The following is a 21,026-nucleotide window of genomic DNA, read 5'->3' as shown; positions in this document are numbered from 1 at the left end:
AATTCATACGAAAAGTACTCTCTAGTGGTAGGGATTACAGAGTACGGGAAGCTCTACATAAGCCAATAATGACTTTCTGCTAAGGATTATGGAAGATGGCTTTAAAGCCCAAGGTCCTGGATTCAAATCAGACCCTCATCCCAACCATAAGCTGCCTAACTTTGGCCAAGAACATATATCCCCCATAAAGTCTCAATTTCTCCATGTGTAAGATGGAAATGCCACCCATCCTATAGGTCTGCTATGTGGTTCAAAAAATTTACATAAGCATGGTTTGTAAACTATGTTATTTGTTATTCATAACTGTAGAATTTTAATGCTGAAGGAATGTCTGACACCGTTAGTTCAACCTCTTTATTTTATAAAACAATATATTTGCCTGTTTTTTAAGTTTATCACTTTTTTGTCCTACATAAGACAATGAAATGAAATTGAACACACTTCCATGATCTAAACAGCTGCTATATAATCAGGGTTCTGGCAGTGAAAGCGCTGAGTCTAACTACTGGACTGCCAGGGAACTCCTTCGCTTAGTTTCTTTAAAAGTTCACACTAAGTTCCAGCCTTGATTCTGCAAAATATTACCAGTTCCAATGGCATAGTTGATGTACAGGTAATGCCTCACATTTCAGCACAAACATTATTGGCAAATCAAGATAAAATGCGGCAAGGTTTACTCAGGACCTTGATGTAGGGGTGGTTCTTGCATGTTGTTCCCCACTGCCTGGCACAGCGCTCCTCCTTCCTGTGCTCAAAAAACTCTGGATTGCGAAGAATAGCCACGCGGCGGCCCTCGTACATCAGAGCAAAAGCCGTGCAGCCGTCCAGCCTCTCTTTATCTTCCTGAGTAGCTGTCAGAACTATCGGTACTGACAAGTTAATGACACCCCCTGCAGGGCACAAAAGAACATAAAGCACACAGCTTGCATTACTCAGCGGGCCTGACATCTACCTTTCACACTTCAGTAGACACTCTTCAAATAATAAAAGATTTATTGCTCCAGTGACAGTGTTCCACTGGTACCTGGCACAGAAAAGCAGGGAGAGAACAAGCAACAAACCCAGAGTTGAAAACAAAACAAACAGCAAAAATTAAGAACATCAACACTGTGTGCAGCAATACTCCTCACAACCACTCATGAAACTGTCTTTAGGGGGAAGAAGCGCAAAAGTTTAAGCAACTGTTGAATAAGGAAGAATCAGCGGGTTAAGCCTAACATCACCAAAAATATATGAGTAAGACAAAGAATTATACTTCAGGGCCTTTACAGGAAAAATATTATAACTGATACCGCTGACAACTACATTTTGAGTGGCAAGTTGGTTAAGTAACTTGAGTATACTTGGTATACCTGGATATCCTTGAGAGAGGAAGACGAAAACACTCAAAAAGTTTTTTGTTTTTTAATCAGAATGGAACTGATGCCAGCTATCACTGGTCAGGAAACAAAGGTAGTAAATAATCAGTGGCTCCATTTAAACCAAAATATGTTGCCAGTGAGACCAAAAGCACATTCTCAGTTCCCAACCTTTCAAGCTCTGAAAGTGTTTTTTTCTTTCCTATTCGTCATGTGCAAGTTAGAAAAATAAAATACACTCTCAGATTCATATGTGGATATTATTTACGTTATCAAAGAGAAACCACACTTTTTGGGAAATCATGGCATGCCTTCTTTGGGCAAAAGACGTCAACAAAATCAATGCTAACAGTTTGGTTGTTTTAAAATTACCACCGTAAGGTGGAGTTCAAAATGGAAAATTAATAGGTAGATTTACACCACACCCAAGACTAAGTCATAACTAAGGAGGCAGTCCACAAAGACTTTACCATTATTTCCAAGGAAGAAAATCAAGAAGTATAATTTAATTCTTATGTTAAAGGTTCTTGAGAACAATGAGTAGGAATTACATTTTCTAGTATCTATTTTACTCCCCAGTCAAAAGAAGTTATAACACAGAAGAACGTGGTCGCAACTTTGCAGGGTTCTATTCCTTTTTTTTTTAAAGTTAAGTATTATAGTGGACGTATAATATTATGTTCGGATGTACAGCATAGTGATTCAACATTTAAACATATTAAGAAATGATCACCATGATAAGTCTAGTAACCATCTGTCACCATACAAAATTATTACCATATTATTCCTTATGCTGTATATTATATACCTGTGACTTATTTATTTTATAACTGGAAGTTTATACACCTCTTAATCCCCTTCACCTATTTAGCCTACCCCCACCCCCTTCTGGCAACCACCAGTTTGTTCCCTGTATCTACAAGTCTGTTTTTGTTTTGTTTGTTCTTTTGTTTTGTTTTTTAAATTCCACATATAAGTGAAATCATATGGTATCTATCTTTCTCTGTTTGACTTATTCCACTTAGCATAATACCCTTCAGGTCCATCCATGTTGCAGCAAATGGCAAAAGTTCATTGTTTTTTATGGCTGCATAGTATTCCATTGTGTGTGTGTGTGTGTGTGTGTGTGTGTGTGTGTGTGTGTATATATGTATACATATATATACACCACATCTTCTTTATCCATTCACCTACTGATGGGCACTTAGGTTGCTTCCATATCTTGGCAATTCTAAATAATGTTGCAATGAACACATGTGAACATACTTCTTCTCTAGTTAGTGTTTTTGTTTTCTTCACATAAATACCCAGAAGTGGAATTGCTGGATCATACAGCATAGTTCTTTAACATTTAGCAATATTTTCTTTATTGTAGTACATTAATCTTACCAACAATATACAAAGTTTAAGGTAGCTGGAATGTAATTACAATACCCTAAATATCAATTTCTTTGGCAATTTTTTTTTTTTAGTGTTTTAAAAGAGTACGAAGAACCATCCTTTTAACCACCTATTTCAGGACTCCTTAACTTGGGACTCCCTGATTCCTTGTTAGAACACCCGGCTTAAGCAAGCATGGGCTTCAGCACAGCACAATTAGTAAGTATGTACACTTCCTGGGGAGAGGCTTTTTACCGTGATCAGGTAGATATGGCATAGGGAAACTGTATTTGTTTTTTAAATCCATTTTCAGCCTTAATCCCCAGGTTGTCCTTCTCCCCCTGCAATAAGTCACAATCAAGAAAACTAAAAATGGAAAGATCTCATGATACGTTTAAAATATTCAGTACTGATATAATTTAGTCTTTAAGTGCTATCTCCGTTAAGATGTTACCAGTACTCTCTATAAATAGTGACGAATCCCTGCAACTGTGTGCTTTCTTTTCCATACTCAATGTACTTGAATATTTTAAAATGTCTTACCATCCAGAAGACAATCGAAATGAAGACACTGCAAGTACTCCCTCTCTCTCATAAAGCCATTCAGCGGGGTTGCCCAACCTTCTGCCAAAACCTGCACCCACTGCATATCCACCTAGTAAATGAGACAGTAAAGAAAAATGCTTTATTTCATGTACTTATGAACGAAAGCATTAATGGCTTTTTGGAGTTTAATTTTGAAAGCAATGGAAACGAACTTCTCAAGAATGTTTATAGATTTTACAAATCTAATAAACAATAAGGTCACTAGGAAAGTATGTATTTTTCTTAATAAATCTGAATAACATTAGGCTTCCCATAAGAATAGCATCTCCTAAACCAGTGGTCCTCAAACTTTAATATGTATTAAGAAACCTCTGAAAGGCCTGTTAAATGAAGACTGCTCCACCCCCCAGTTTCTGATTTAGCTAGTTTGCTGTGGCACAAGGATTTGTATTTTTAACAGGTGCCCAGAAAATGCTAACAATGATGGTCTGGAAACTACACTCTGACAACCACTGTCCTGAACTAAAACAAACTTTAGATAAAATATTTACCAAAAAAGAATCCCTCACCAATGACAGAGTACCCTTCATTTTACAAACACTATATTATTTCTTGAACTTTAAGATTTCTAGTAGATCCCATCAGAATATTAAAGAATTGATGAATTAACGCAAGCTGGATATGCTCATTTTTTAACTGTGTGTGTGTGTGTGTGTGTGTGTGTGTGTGTGTATGTGTATATATATATATATATATACACATACACACAGAGCAGTGATTCTCATATGAGAAAAGATAAAGCACCTGGCCAAGAGGTGTGCATTATGATGTGACTTACCATGTATACCCAAAGTATTAGGTTGGCATGTTCCACTGAAAAATCAAATAATGGTAAAGCATTCCCCTCCTTCAATTCACAGGAAAAAATTATATTCGTGCACCAAATTGTTTCACTTTCAAGTTCTCCTCTTACTAATTTTTCCTAAACCTTTGACAATGGCCACTATTCTTCTCTATTGGAATCTAATTCTAGATGGTATCTATTATGGACTGAATGTTTATGTCCCCCTGAAAATATGTTGAAGCCCTAACCCCCAATGTGAATGTATTTGAAGATAGGGCCCTGAAGAGGTGATAAAGAATAAATGAGGTCTAAAGAGTGGGTCCCAACCCAACAGGTCTGGTGCCCTCATAAGAGAAAGAGACACCAGAGCTCCCACGGACACCCTGTGAGGATAAGGTGAGAAGGCGTCTGACAGCAAGTCAGCAAGGGAGCCTCGCCAGGAAACAAATCAGCCAGCACCTGGATCTTGGACTTTCTAATTACTTAACTATGGGAAAATAAATTTCTGTTGTTTAAGCCATCCAGGGTATGGTATTTGTTATGGCAGCCTAGCATACATTATATGATGTAACCTAATTTTTTTAATTAATTACTTTGCATACTGCTGTGCAAAGAACAAACTACCGTATTGAAAAAAAGATCACATTTAGAAAAGGCAGCTGTTTTTCCGGGTTATTGAGTCTAACTGACCTGGATTCATATGCATTCATTCTCAGTTTCGTTCTCTCTCTCTCTCCCCTTCCCTCCTCCCTGCCCTGTGTGTGTGTGTGTGTGTGTGTGTGTGTGTGTGTGTGTGTGTGTCTGTGTGTGTGTGTGTTCGTTCATTTGATGCACAGTCTGTCAGTGACAAAATCTATTGTGCCTTTGCAAAGTCAGCTTTGAGTGCCTCTGCTCTCCAACTCTCCCTCTCTCTGCTCCCCTGCAGCATGTCTTAGCTTCTGGTCAGAAACCCAATCACACAAATCACCTAGATAATATACTCCTATCAGGAATGTGAGTAAGTCTTTGAAGAGTCTTCCTCCGACCTCAGAAGGCTTGGGGGGTTATTTTTCTTTCTCCTTACTTGCACATTTGGCACCTCCCTGGGTGTCCGGGATTTTAACTATATTAAAAGAAAGGCTGGGAAATTCTAGTCCCGGTCCACGTTCTTATTCCTAAATCTCTCCATTTTTAAATTATATCTGAATGACACAATTTAAAATTCTCTAAGATTTGAAAGTGACAAATTATAGTCACCATTGTCATATCTAGTTTAACTAAGCAGTTTTTTATTGGGAAAAACACCTAATGCTATTATTAGAGCTAACATACACAGCAGAATTATTCTTCACGATATAAGAAAGGGAAAGTCAGGGTTTTGACAAGGGATTAGGAAACATGTTTAAAGGGAAAAAATGTTCATTTTAATTATTTAATTATTAAAGGTTTTTAACCTTTTAGAACCCATTCCTTCTGATGAGCCTAAAAATCTTACATAATCTTTGTTCTTTGATATTTCATAATAAATAAATGTTATGACTAAAATGAAATCAAAGCCATGGTAATTTGGAAATATGGTTTTACAAATTAAACATATTTCCCATCCCTGGGGAATTGTGATATACACAACTACCACTATCACCCACACCCTCAAACACAAAAATAAAATCACAAATTCTATAGACTAACCACTATACATAAGGTTAAATCACTCAGTAGGAAAAGGAACAAAGCACTCACTTTATTAATTTTCAATGCTGGTAATGTTTCTGCATCTGTTTTTGCCAAATGAAGTTTATTTTCTGGCACATACAGTTCTTTCACTTCATAAGAGGCATCCACAGGTACAATATCCTATACATACACAAAAGTACAGTTAAATGTTTGATTCAACAATTTAGCTTTCCCCAAAGGGTATCTTAATGAAGAAAATTAACATTTCAAAATGAGACTTAAAAAATGACGTGTAAGACAGGGATTTAATGCTGTACCTCCCAATCAATTTTCCTAGTGACAGTTGGTCTACTTGCAAGCAGGTAACATCCCACATGCAAGACTTCATTAATCATAATCTCCCACTATCTAGTGAGACAGAAATTCCTGGAATATGCCATATAAGTCAAGATCATGCAACGGCAAAGAATAGGTAACCTCAAGTAAGGGGTAATGATAAAAATAATTTGGAAACAAAGAAATAAACAAAAAAAGCACTCTAAACATAATCATTATTTTCTGTAACATATTATAAAACCATTTCATTCCAGCTTCCACATGCATCTTTGTCACCACTGTCACTAAAGCCACCTTCTTAGTCATGTAACACAGTATTCCAGAGCATATCAGCTCTACTCCCACCACTGCAGTTTGAGAAACAGCACTCTCTGATGTCTTACGAAATGTAGTCCGGAAATTTTAACCAAACGTCCTAGTATTCATTTATATCACATTGGGACAGTGCTCTATCTCATTTGTCCCACAAGTATCTGTCTGTAACTACCACAAACTTATATACTGCTCTTATACACGGCTCATCCAGTGATCCTTACAAGGCCTATTCACACTTGTCATATACCTAGGAATAATTAGTAAATGTGTTTTTGGGGGTTTTCCTTTTTTTTCCTTTTTTCTTTTTTGGCCACACTGCACAGCATGCAGGATCTTAGTTCCCTGACCAGGAATCAAAGCGGCGCCCCCTGCAGTGAAGAGCAGAGTCTTTTCTTTTTTCTTCTTTTTTTAACATCTCTATTGGGGTATAATTGCTTTACAATGGTGTGTTAGTTTCTGCTGTATAACAAAGTGAAGCAGCTATACATATGAAGGGCAGAGTCTTAACCACTGGACCACCTGGGAAATCCTACCAAATGTGTTTAATTACTTTAAAACTTTCCAGTCAAATCAATCAAGTAATCTCTATAAGCATACAAAACTGGCACTGATTAAGGGTTTTCCATATGTACCCAAGCAATAATTTCTTATGCAAAATAAATTAATTCTCAAGAGAATGAGAAGACAAGCCACAGACTGAGACAAAATAGCTGGAAAAGGCATATCTGAAAAAGGACTGTTACCCAAAATATACAAAGAACTCTTAAAACTCAACAGTAAGAAAAGAATCCTATTAGAAAATGGGCCAGAGACCTGAACAGACAACTCACGGAAAAGATATACAGATGACAAATAAGTATATGAAACGATACTCTACATCATATATCATCAAGGAAATGCAATTTAAAACAACAATGAGATACCACTGTTAGAATATACTTATCAGAATGACCAAAATCCAAAACACTGACCACATCGAATGCTGACAAGGATGCGGAGCAACAGGAACTCTCATTCCCTGGTGGTGTGAATGCACAATGGTACAGCTGCTTTAGAAGACAATCTGGTGACTTCTTACAAAGCTAAACATACTCTCACCAAATAATCCAGCCATCATGCCCCTTGGTATTTATCCAAATGAGGTGAAAACTTACATCCACCTGCACACAGATGTTTATAGCAGCCTTACTCATAACTGCCAAAACTTGAAAACAACCAAGAAGTCCTTTAGCAGATGAATGGATAAACTGTGGTACATCCAGACAATGGAATATTAATTATTCAGCACTAAGAAGAAATGAGCTATCAAGCCATGAAAAGACATGGAGAAAACTTAAATGCAGACTACTAAGTAAAAAAAGCCCGTTTGAAAAGGCTACATATTGTATGATTTCAACTATGTGACATTCTGAAAAGGCAAAACTGTGGAGACAGTAAAAACATCAGTGGTTGCCCAGGGTTACAGGGGAGGGGAGAAGGGACGAATAGGAAGAACACGGGGGATTTTCTAGGGCAGTGCAACTATTCTCTACGATACTACAATGGTGTATAAATGTCATTACACATTTGTCAAAACCCACAGAAGGTTCAATGCTAATGTAAACTATGAACTATGGATGATAACAATGTGTCAATGTAGGTTCTTCAATTATAACAAAGGTACCACTCTGGTGAGGGATACTGGTAGCAGGGTAAGCTGTGTGTGGCAGGGAGGGGAGCCATGGGAGTTCATTCTCTATACTTTCCACTCAAGTTCTGCTGTGAACCTGAAACTGCTCTAAAAAATAAAACCCATTTTAAAAAATGCATAACAACAGAAAAAGTAATTCAAAATGAATATTAATGGAAGAACCAGGTGTTTAAGGACAATACCTACTACTTTTAGAAAGAAAATGTTTGGGAAGAAACTTCAACTTACATTTGGACTTTCATTAATATCTTCAGTAGTGGAAAAAAGCAGAGTCAGATATGTGTCTCAAAGCTAGACAATCTCATGAAAGCCTGAGTGCTACCACTCAAGCAGTCCGTATGGGTTCTGAGAATCTAGAAAGAATTATTCTACTACATTTTTCTGATATTCTGTTCCCTCAAAGATGGAAGAGCACTGGCTAAATCATGTACCAAAATCAAGCTCCTCCTACCAGTAAATTCAAGGCCGCTGATCTTTCTCATGAAAAACCCAAGAATGAATAAGAAGAGTAAACATGAAGGAAAAAAGAAAGAAAGAATAAAATTAAAAGACATAAATAAAGAAGCACTGCTTACTACCACACCACGTTCAGCTAGGTCTCTGGAGGCCCTGTGGAGGCCCTGTGTCCTTTGAGCATCCCACCACTCACGGGAAAGTAGAAAGTGTGTGTTAAGCACAAACTCCGCACAGCACAGGGCACTTCATAAACCTTCCAGACCGCCTTCTGCAATTAAGCCTGCAGTAGGTACCCACAGCAGACGGCTACTTATTGTATTTACTAACGGTAAACATGACATGAGGGCATCAAAGAATAATGATGAAGAAGAGAGACAGCTTCCACTGGCTGCCTCAATTTTCTCTTTGTAGATGTAAATACCGTACAACCTTGTAAAGACTCTTTTTTAAATCTAGCGAGAGAAATAGCTTAAGGTAGTCCATTCTGTACCTTCTAACTCCAGGAATTATTTTTAATACATTTATTTTAAATTATAAAACAGCAATAAAGAGAATGTGGAAAGGAGAAAAACCCATCACCCTATATATGTTCCCCTCCAAGCGTTTTTCACCCATGGGCATTACAGGGCAACTGGTAGTTTCAGCATTTTCTACAAAGGCTATTACTCCCTCAACCAGAAAACAAAAATTCAGAATCAACTTTTCCCAGAACAGTATGATGTGCATTAAGGGAACTGCACACACTCCCTATATGTTCAATTAGCTTCTTGGACATGTAAAGCTCTGAAAGGTACCTTGAGGAACACACATTTTTGTAAAATAAAGAATTTAAGTCCTCCACACTAGGAACAAATGCTAAATTAAATTACACAAAAAGTCAGGCATTCATTAGGGGCTTTTGTGAGAAAGAGTATGGTAGTTTCACAAAACACACTTGAAATTAAATATCTGCATTAATCACAAAACATTAGACACACAACATTTTCAAAACCAAAAAGAGCTACAAGAACGCAACACAGGTCTATAGGTCAGTTATTTCTTATTTTTGTACTTAAGATCTGAGTTCAGATTCTAACAGTGCAACCTTGAGCAGGTTATCTAACATTTTTCACCTTGTCTCCGTGTCTCCGTCTCAGCTGTTTAACAACACTGCCACCAAAAAGTGTGTGTGTGTGTGTGTGGTTACAGGGCTGCTGTGACAAATGACTTAAAGTATGTAAACTGCGGGGCTCACATTTACTGGATGCTAACAACAATACCAGCAATGTTCTAAGGGCTTCACGTGAATTAATTCATTTAATTTTCATGCAATCCTACCTATGAAAATAGAAGAAGCTATTGCTATCCTCCTTTTACAGATGAGGAAATTAAGGCTCAGGAGACGTTAATAACGTGCCCCAAATCCCTGTTGTACTGTGTTCCAACGTGCTTACCACACAAATAAATACTCAATAAATAATAGTTATAGTGTGCTTGCTACATGCCAGGAACTGTCCTAAGCACTCTACATTTATTAATAGAATCCTCAGTACAATTCTGAGACAGGTACTATTTTTATTTCCCATTTCACAGATGAGAGAATTGAAGCCAGAGAAATCAGGTTATTTTTTCCAAGGTCGTACAGTTAATTGATAAGTGTTGGAACTGGGATTCCAACTCAGGTCCCAACACTATTCTCCTCCAAATAAGAAAACAAATTTTAAAAAATAAAAATTGAAAGAAAAACCTTTACTGTTTTTCCCATAAAACTAAGTTATGAAACATTCTGCCACATAAATTGTTCTTAGTTTACTTTCATGATTTTATTAAACATTTACAGTTCCCAGGGTTTCTGGTCAGTGTGTGATCTTTCTGTGTTAATAAAGTCCTAGACAAAAAGTAAAGATATTCAACATTTCAGTTACATCTAAACATTTCTATTAATAACAAGTGAACGATGTTCAACCAACTTTCTCAAACTCCATCACTGTGAATAAATTGAAAACCTCCACTTCCACCACTTGAGACCCCTTAGAACTTTGAAAACCAGAATCACAGTCTGGGAATAAATGACACAGGAACTCCAGGGAAGAGAGAATTTCACTGATACAAACAACTCTACGCAAAGCTTTCTTTGCCATCTCTGAAGCCTATATTATTTTGTAAGGATGAGATGCCTTTTTTGCGATGTGTGTTGACTACTCTCCCCCACCCCCCATTTACCACTAATAGCTGTCAACAATCTTGGAGGGTCAGAGGAGTGCATCCAACAGACTAAATCTTTTCATCTCTGTTGGACGCAACAGGGCATTTTTAGCTGGTTTCCTAAGCCATCATCACTAGAGTCAGCTCACAAATACTAATGAATAGCAGCAGTGCACACTGCCCACTGTAATGCTCCCAGCACAAGGCTGGGTGTGTCTCTGCCTTGCCTCCACCCTGGAATCCCCCCTTCTGTAGAACGCCAGGACACTGGAGTGTACACTCAGGTATGTGAATCTGCTCCCTCTGAAGAGACTCTGTTCAAAGTAAGAACGGAGAACCAACAAATGCTTCTTTCTATACATCGTGTCTATTTCCTTCCAACCACACCCTAAGTTAAAAAACAAATTACAGTTTGTGAGCAAATCCAAGAGAACTAGTTTGAACATGAAAGAGTGGTATCTATATTATAAATCCAACCAAATTATTTTTTTATGTTCTGTACACTAACAATGCCACAGCTTTAGTAATGCATGTTAGTAATGTGCTGCTTTGTAGGCATGAACTTAGAGGCTATAATCACTTTTCTTTTTTTTTTAATTTTTATTGGCCATGCCACATGGCTTGCAGGATCTTTGTTCCCCATCCAGGGTTCAAACCCGTGCCCCCTGCAGTGGAAGTGTGGAGTCCAAACAACTGGACTGCCAGGGAATTCCCCTATAATCACTTTCTTTTCAAAAAGGAGGGAAGTCGTTCGAGAAAATAATTTTAAATTACATAAAATTTTATTGTTTAATATTTATAATTAAAATTTTATTAAAATTATTTAAAGGGCTTCCCTGGTGGCGCAGTGGTTGAGAGTCCGCCTGCCGATGCAGGGGACACGGGTTCGTAACCCCGGTCCGGGAAGATCCCACATGCCGCGGAGCAGCTGGGCCCGTGAGCCATGGCCGCTGAGCCTGTGCGTTTGGAGCCTGTGCTCCGCAACGGGAGAGGCCACAACAGTGAGAAGCCCGCGTACCGCAAAAAAAAAAAAAATTTAAGTATAAAACTGTTTTCATTACAAGCATGTCACAAAATTCTTCCCTTTTTAAAACTCACACCCTGCAATTATTTTAAACTGAATTTTAACCTCACAACTTAGATATAAAATTCTTCTGATATCTAACCAATGGCAAAATAAAGGTTCAAGAGGTTGCTACTGTTTTTCTCTTCTAAAAAGGTACATGAAGTGAGCACTTTTGGAATTAACACAAACATAGCAGGAGCCAACAGGAACATGGAACACATACATACTCAGAGGAAGCGAGTTCTCTGTGGACTGGACAACTATCAGGAAGACAAAAAGGTTTTAAAATGCAGACACAGTCAGTTCCTAGCACATTCTACTGACAGATAGTTTTCGTTTCCAAAACCACTGCTGAACATCTAAAAGAGTCAAAACCACCTCAAAGTGAGACAAGAGATCTGGACAACAGAACATGAAGTCCCTGCCACATGAGCTGCCCATTTTAGTTGGGATTCATTCAGATTCCCAGAGACACAGTCAGCTGTTAGAAAATCATGTGTTCTTATGAAACCTGTACAAATGAAACCCTTTATTTCAGGAAATTTCCTTTAAAACAGAAATAGATCACAAGCCAGGTCAGGAACAAGTGTTCATGTACCTAACCCCTTACTTCCAGTTTTAAGAACGCCAGAGTCGCCAAGTATTCAGGGGTAGAGAGGAAACAGGGGTGCTCCTAGGAGTTCTCCTGAGTAGGGGGTCAGTAAACGATTCACATGCTACCGTTAATGAGGGAGGTCTAGAAATATTTTAAAATTTAATTTTAAAATGTAACATGGATACTCAAAACTTTTTTTTTTTTTGCGTGACTGACTAAATACAATCTAAGACCTAACATATGTTGTATCCATATCTTTGTTCAAAGAGAAAATTTTTTTTTTCCTGGAAACTGGCCAGCAGAACAAACAACATTCACTACCTGAAAATAGCAGTTCTTGCCTTCTCTTTTTAATCTTCCTAAAGAACTGTGAATAAGTTAATAAAGACAGTGACTTCACATTTAAAATTTTTCCTTTAAGTATTTTCTGAACTTTTTCTTGAGCCAAATCTCAACAGATTTGAACACTAGAGCTCAATCATCTTTTTATGAAACTATTAACTCCAAAGCATGAACACCAACGACATACTGGCATCACTTTAAAACTGAGCTGCAAAGTCTGGTTTTACATGCAGTATAAAACCCATTTAGAGCACTAAACCACCATTTCATAAGAAGATAAACCCTTAAAGAATTTATAGCACTACTAAATCTAGAGTTCCTAGTAGATTTAAAAACAGTATGTAAAATATCACTTTAGATTAAAACCATCAGCAAGAAGCCTACTTCTTTATGTCATAACCCGCCAAGTTAAAATGCAATACCAGCAGGCCATCTAGTGACCATTCAAGGGTTAGGAAAAAACTTAAATAAAAAACCCTCAGTATTTTCCAGTGTCTTCTATCTTCTTGGATAAAGATGTGCCAACTGAAGCATACTGAGAAAATAAAGATGCTCTGACAAAATCCTGAGAAATTAGGTATTTATTTAAATGACCACGCTGCCTATACCAATTATACTACGTAAGCCAGATCGAAAGAGAAATAAGACAATCCAGAGAGGACAGAACCAAAATACCCACCATCCGAAAATACCCACTGTAGACCACACTAAAAATATTTTTTCTTGGGCTTCCCTGGTGGCGCAGTGGTTGAGAGTCCGCCTGCCGATGCAGGGGACGCGGGTTCGTGCTCCGGTCCGGGAAGATCCCACATGCCGCGGAGCGGCTGGGCCCGTGAGCCATGGCCGCTGAGCCTGCGCGTCCGGAGCCTGTGCTCCGCAACGGGAGAGGCCACAGCAGTGACAGGCTCGTGTACCGCAAAAAAAAAAAAATTTTTTTCTTGGACAGTGAAAATCAATTCCATATCTTAATAATGATAAAATTTCATATTCTAAGGCAAATCAAGGTAAATTTAAACATGAAAATTTTTCACTGCCCTTTGACCTCTCTCCCCTCTACTGTGCATTGTGTATCCACATTATGCATTGGCCTAACCTTCCCCACTGGCAGAAATTCATGTTCAATCATAAAGAGCAATGTTCTCCTAGCACCAACAAGACAACTCCTTAAAAGATAATATTCCTTCCTGGGGACTTCCCTGGTTGGCGCAGTGGTTAAGAATCCGCCTGCAATGCAGGGGACACGGGTTCGAGCCCTGGTCTGGGAAGATCCCACATGCCACAGAGCAACTAAGCCCATGTGCCACAACTACTGAGCCTGCGCTCTAGAGCCCGCGAGCCACAACTGCTAAAGCCCGCGCGCCTATAGCCTGTGCTCCGCAACAAGAAAAGCCACCACAATGAGAAGTCTGTGCATCACAACGAAGAGTAGCCCCCACTCACCGCAACTAGAGAAAGCCCACGCGCAGCAACGAAGACCCAACGCAGCCAAAAATAAATATATTAATTAATTAATTTCAAAAAGAAGATGACATTCCTTCATGATCTTGTAAGGGGCCACAATGACCCCCACTTTGTACTCACAGATCTGGATTGTGCAAACTATCTACGTCATTTAATGTACAGCCCTCTGTTTCAAAAACCTATATAACTGTGCTTTGACCTTTAAGGGCAGAACAGTCCTCAGCTTGCTGAGGGCCTGTTCCTGGGTTAAAATCCTCTATTTGACTCGAATAAAGCCTTCCATTTCTTTCTTAGATGGATTAATTTCTTCTCGACAGTAAAGAATGTTAAAGAAACAATACCTGGTAGAATTCATTTCAGAAGAGTCTCTCCAAAGTAATACGGAGCATCAGACAGAAAAAATTCCACTTATCACCAGAGGAGGCAGCACTTGTCAAACACCTGAATGATCCTGAGACAAACAACTTCACCTCCCTGAAGCTGTTTCCTCATCAGTAAAATGAGGAAAATTATTACTTCTCAGAGTTTTAACAAAAATTAAATGCAATAATGCTACTGAAGGGACTACCAAAGGCTTTGCACACGCTAAGAGTTCTGCTCTTCCATCTCTACCTGTGCCATTCCCTGCCAGCACTCACAATTATATTCTTAGACATAATGCTAGTCAATGAAGAACCTCTAATGTTCACATCCCCACTCAAAGCACACACTAGAAAGCTATGGAGATTTAGTTACTATTCCCTGAAAACACCATTGCACTCGACATCTTCATCCCCTCCACCCGCAATCTGTATTTGTGATATTAGCTCTACCATGTGAGCTCACATAACCCACCCTCGGAAAACCTAACAGATATCTTTGAGGAACTTCCCTGGTGGTGCAGTGGTTAGGACTCCAAGCTCCCAATGCAGGGGGCCCGGGTTCAATCCCTGCTCAGGGAGCTAGATGCCCCATGCATGCCACAACCAAGAGTTCGCATGCCGCAACTAAGGAGCCTACGAGCCGCAACTAAACGAGCCTGCCTGCCACAACTAAGAGCCGGCACAACCAAAATAAATAAACAAATAAATAAATAAAATATTTTTTTAATGTCTTTGTGATGACAATGAAGTTGAATTGCACTGCCTACCCCTGGACCACCCGGGAGAAGGAGCTTGTTAGGAAAAGCACATTACGCTAAGTCACCTCGCGATAAGGGTGCAGCAGGCAAAGAAACTCCTTGTATCACCAACTGACCATAAAGTCTGAGCTGAACGTCAGGTATGAACCGGTTTCTCCATGTATCCTAATGTTCATCTGAGATTCAACTTTGTGAGAAAATCAAAGGAGAATATGCCAGAACAGAAGTAGTTGGTATGTGTGCATATTTCTTCCTTCAATTGTACTTTTAAATTCTATATCATGGTATAAAAGAAAAAAAGAATTTATATAGTCATTCTAGTTTATAAATAATGGTAGCAAGGACCAAAAATTAAGGTCCATGGGGCAGGAATCTGTACTGTCTAATTCACTGCCACATCCACAGTGGTTTACAACAGTGCCTAGCATGTATGGCACTAGGTATTTGTTAAATTAACTCACAGGATCAACCAGTACAAACAGAAATACATACTTTCAATGGGAAGTGAAGTCATTTACTTAGGAAAGCACACAACCGAAATCTTTTCCCCAAAAGAAGGTGGTTCCCAAAAAAGCAATTGCATTAAGGAGGCATTTACATTTATTCTTTTGTCACCACCCAGCTTTAGAATAAAAATGAGTAATTTTCAAAAGAAAATTTCCCTGTCTTAAACTAATATAACCAGAATACCTTTCTGGCTGTAAATTTAATTATATTGTACTTGAGTTGTAATAAGAACACTCTTGAAAGTAAAAGCCAGAGGCATATGAAAATGAATTCTAGGAATTCATGTACCTGGAATCCTAGGTATGGAGTCTAATAAGTTCATGAACAAGTTAGTTAATATCTCTGAAATACTTCATAGGTTTACTCTGTGAATAAAATTAGACAACATACACAAAGTACTCAGTGCAAAGACCAAGTAGGAAAGCACCAAAGTAATTCAAGGGAGAGGTGGTTAGAAGCTAAAGTAGGACAAAAGACCACTTCCCCTGAGATTCTAACAATCAAAGCAAATATTTTAAAAGACACAAAGCCCCACATACATGTCCCTTACAATAAGTATTCACTAGATGTTAGTTTATCTACTCCTCTTTTTCAAAACCTTGAGTGAAACTGTCCAATTATCAGATTGTCTAGCAAGAATAATATAGACTAATATCTGTATAAAAGGAAGAATAATAGGTATAATCATTAATTAGGAACAAACAAATTGGGAGCAAGGCATTAAGGCCACAGAGACTAAGGCAAGCAATGGCATCAAAAAAAGAAAAAAAGTAAACACTGTGGTGAAAGGCATAAGGACAATAATTTTTAAAAAAGCAGCTTGGAACCAAACTATGGAGAAGCTTGAACACAAATTACCTTAATTCTATAAACAATGGGGGAAAAAATCAATATATACTTTAGAGTAAAAAACGGAAGGGATTAGACTACACTTTAGAAAGATGATTCTGCCAACAATATAAAATGGAATAAAAGGCAGACAGGACTGGAGGTGGGGTGACCAATTGTACAGTGGCAGTCAACACTCAATTTTTTACCGTTACAGGTGGAAAAAAAAGGGAAAGTCCTGTGCATAACAGACACCACATGAGCCTGCATTTTCATTTTACAGAATCATGGTTAAAAATAATTTAAGTCTAAATACAGTGAGGGATCTTGGATTAAATCCAAGGATAGGAAAGGATAATAGTGGAAAAGCTTGTGAAATCCAAATAAGTTTGTGCTTTAGTACAAAGTACCAAGCTTAATTTCTCAGTTTTGAGAAATGGTCTATGATCATGTAAGTTATTAACCTAAGAGGAAGCTGGGTGAAGGATATACAAGAACGCTCTGTAATATTTTTAGATTTATAGAAGAACTGCCAAATTTTCTCAAGATAAATTTTTCTTGAAAAACAGCAAATCACCTTCCCACTACAAAAAAAGAAAGAAAGAAAAAAGTCTCTATGTAGGTAAAAGTGTCAAACTCAAAGGACACAACTCTGAGTAGGGCCCCAAAGAAGTATTCAGGAATTGAAGGAAAGAAAGAATGGAAGGAGGGTAGCCATCACACTCTAAGTTTAATAATCCCTTAAGTGTCTGAACTATCTGGAATTATCTATAGCCCGTAAAATGGCTTCTGAGATGCATGAGCCCCCTAAAATTTTATGAGAATATCTATGTGTATTTTTCTGAAGTTTTGTAGAACACTTAAGAATCAGTAATTAGATCTAAAAAACAGACAATCCAAACTAACAGAAAATAGAACTATCGGGAATTCCCTGGCAGTCCAGTGGTTGGGACTCTGCACTTTCACTGCCATGGGCCAGGGTTTGATCCCTGGTCAGGGAACTAAGATCCTGCAAGCTGCATGGCGTGGCCAAAAGTAAAAAAATAAAAAAGAAAATAGAACTAAGTATAACTTTCTAACATTGATATGGCAAATCTCAAGTTAAAAAGAAAGATAGGTTCAACATATAAAAAATGCAAGCAAAACTACAATCTAAATATAAAGGAAAAATACTGAAAACATAGTTTCAATGAAAATGGCATAGAATTAATATTTATTGATTTCATACAAATTTATAAGAAAACTATAAACAACCCCAACAGAGTAAAAGTAGAGTAAGGATAGACAATTCACTGAAAACGAAACAGAGATTACACAATAGACCACCACCTAACAAGCAGAAAGGCCAGCTAATCTATAAAATCAAACTTTCTTGAGCCCATCACAGAGCTGAGGTCCTAAAGCAGTAACATGAGCTGCTTCCCAAGAGTGACAAGTCCCACCAAGAAAAGTCAAGACACGTGAATTATCTCCCTTTAGTAAAGCCTGGGAGGAAGAGATGGCTGCAAGAAAAGCAGGAAGGAGAAAACAGCTTTAAAATTTTGAAAATTCTTCAAGGCTGAGTGTGGACTAGTGTGACAGGTGAGTATCCCTGGGAACCCAGGCGTGAGGAGCTCTGCGCTCACTCACAAGCAGGCCTACGGGAGGTATGCAGAAGGAACGTGAAGAGCAGGTCTGGAGACCAGAGCACGCTCCCTCAGTGGCGCACAGCACAAAGCTCTGCCCACTCCCTGCAGCACTGTCTCATCCAAGACAAAAGCCTTAGGCTGATGGGGGAGGGCAGGAAACCGCTCCCCACCCGACCCCTAGCCTCCCAGGGTCTGCTGTTTTGGGGGAGGGGTAGAAGCAAGTATGGTCTGCCAAAAGGAGGTGGAAGAAACTCTCTTGGCCCAGGATCCTGAACCGATACAAATCAGGGATCTGCACGTGAGGAGCAGAAAACTCACCCTCCAAGACCTCCCAGGTTCAAAGAGAGGCTGGCTACCATGCAGAGAGGGGAAGCAACACTGAGGAAGACCCACTCCAAGATCCAGAAGCATGGGTCCTGCTTAAGGCTGAACCTGGACCAGCAGAACTGAAAACCACCACTGCTCCTCCAGCATGAGCTTAGCACTAAGTAATAAGCAAGAGTAGTTTACTGCTGTGAGAGAGGAGCGAGAGCCTGGAAGGGGACCCCTTCTGTGGTACAGGCATATAGGGAATGCTAAAAGCTGAGGACGGAGCAGAAACACTGGGGAAAACCCTCCAGCAGGCCAGATCCCACACTAAGCACAAGGAAAACAGCTCACCCCTGGAGAAATGTGAAGCGGGCGCTGCATGAAGAATAACTATAGAATAAGGAAACTCTAACCCAGCTGAACTACTTACTAAACTAACTCAACTCACTACACTAACAGTGTGACAGAAGAAGCATAAATGCCCAAAGCATAAATACCACTTACCTCAATCTCTACTGTTCTTCCAGACACAACACCCAGCATTCAATAAAAAACTAGGACACATCAAAAAGAGCAAGAAAAAACACCCACTGTTAAGAAATACAGCAAGATCCAGAAATGACCCAGAGGTTAGAACCATCAGGCAGGACTTTAAAATAATTAAAATTACTATGTTAAAAGATCTAGTGCAAAAGTGGACAGCATGCCTAAAAAGATAAAGGATTTCAACAGAGAGATGTACACTATACTAAAAACAAAAAAGATAGCCAAATGATGATAGAATTTTTTAATAATCAGAGTTTAAAAATTCCTCCTATGGGCAAATCAATATATTGGATACAGCTAAGGAATCAGTAACCTTGAAAATAAGTGAATAGAAATTAATAAAGCTGAAAAGTTAAGACAAAAAAGGGTGAAAGAACAGAGCATCTTTAGGCTGCGGGAAAATATTATATTGTCTAACATATGCGTAACTGGAGTCCCAGAAGGAGGAGAGAGAATAGGACAAGAGAAATATTTGAAGACATAATGGCCAAGAGTTTTCAAAAACCAATAAAAGAATAAACTACCAACCCAAGAAAGTAAAAGAACTCTGAACTGAGAGAAATCGACCTAAATATACTGAAAGACCTATAAACTTCATACTAAAACTGCTGTAAACCAAAAAGATTAAGAGCAACTGTTGAATTTAGGCAGAAAAAAAAAGAAACATTATAAAGAGAGGGGGAAAAAGAAAAGAATCACAGCAGACTTTCATCAGAAACAATGCAAACAAGAGGACCATGGAACAACATCTTTAAAGTACTAAAAGAAAAACACCTGTCAACCCAGAACTCTGCCCAACAAACACATGAAAAGATGTTCATCATCACTAATTATTAGAAAAATACAAATCAAAACTACAGTGAGGTACCACCTCACACCAGATGGAATGCCCTTTATTAAAAAGTCTACAAATAATAAAACGCTGGAGAGGGTGTGGAGGAAAAGGAACCCTCTTATGCTGTTGGTGGGAATGTAAACTGGTGCAACCACTATGGAAAATAGTATAGAGGTGCCTCCAAAAACTAAAAATAGAGTTGCCATATGATCCAGCAATCCCACTCCTGGGCATACACCCAGACAAAACTATAATTCAAAAAGATATATGCAGCCCAATGTTCACAGCACCACTATCTGCAATAGCCAAGACATGGAAACAACCTAAATGTCCATCGACAGATGAACGGATAAACAAGATATGGTATATACATACAATGGAATATTACTCAGCCATAAAAAGGAATAGAATAATGCCACCTGCAGCAACATGGATGGACCTAGAGATTATCATACTAAGCAAAGTTAAGTCCAAAAGAGAAAGACAAATACCAACTTACATCACTTATATGTGGAATCTAAAATACGACACAAATGAACATATCTACGAAACAAAAACAGATTTACAGATATAGAGAACAGAGTTGTGGTTGCCAAGGGGGAGGGGGGTGGGGGAGGAAAGGACTGGGAGTTTGGGATTAGCAAATGCAAATTATTATATATAGGATGGATAAATAACAAGGTCCTATTGTATAGCACAGGGAACTATATTCAATATCCTGTGATAAACCATAATGGAAAAGAATATGAAAAAGAACATATATATGTATAACTGAGTCACTTTGCTGCACAGCAGAAATTAAACACAACATTGTAAATCAACTATACTTCAATAAAATTTTTTAAAATGTATCCTATGCCCTCCCCCAAACATCTTTTTAAAATGAACAAACAGATGAGAAAGATCTGATATAAAGCCTTTCCAAACTCAGTCCTCTGTGCCTCCCAGCATGCTATGTATACATTAAAACTATGGTTTCTAGGACACTTTCTAGGAGTTATATACTCTAATTTCTATCACCTACAAT

General features: G+C 38.4%; 1 protein-coding gene across 3 annotated transcripts in view; it reads right to left on the bottom strand.

Annotated features, from left to right (window-relative positions):
* PAPSS1 (3'-phosphoadenosine 5'-phosphosulfate synthase 1) overlaps positions 1–21,026 on the bottom strand; it is a 106,547-nt gene that overhangs the window by 47,546 nt on the left and 37,975 nt on the right. For all 3 annotated transcript variants that reach the window (XM_082838055.1, XM_082838054.1, XM_082838056.1), the window contains 3 exons: positions 5,848–5,961; positions 3,282–3,393; positions 685–890 (listed from right to left, as the gene is read on the bottom strand). In XM_082838055.1, coding sequence (XP_082694181.1) covers positions 685–890; positions 3,282–3,393; positions 5,848–5,961 — 432 coding nt within the window. The remainder of the gene's footprint in view (positions 1–684; positions 891–3,281; positions 3,394–5,847; positions 5,962–21,026) is intronic.

This window comes from Leucopleurus acutus (genome assembly GCF_964270905.1).
Source record: "Leucopleurus acutus genome assembly, chromosome: 4".
NCBI classification, from domain to species: domain Eukaryota; kingdom Metazoa; phylum Chordata; class Mammalia; order Artiodactyla; family Delphinidae; genus Leucopleurus; species Leucopleurus acutus.
This window is presented reverse-complemented; position numbering and strand designations above follow the sequence as displayed.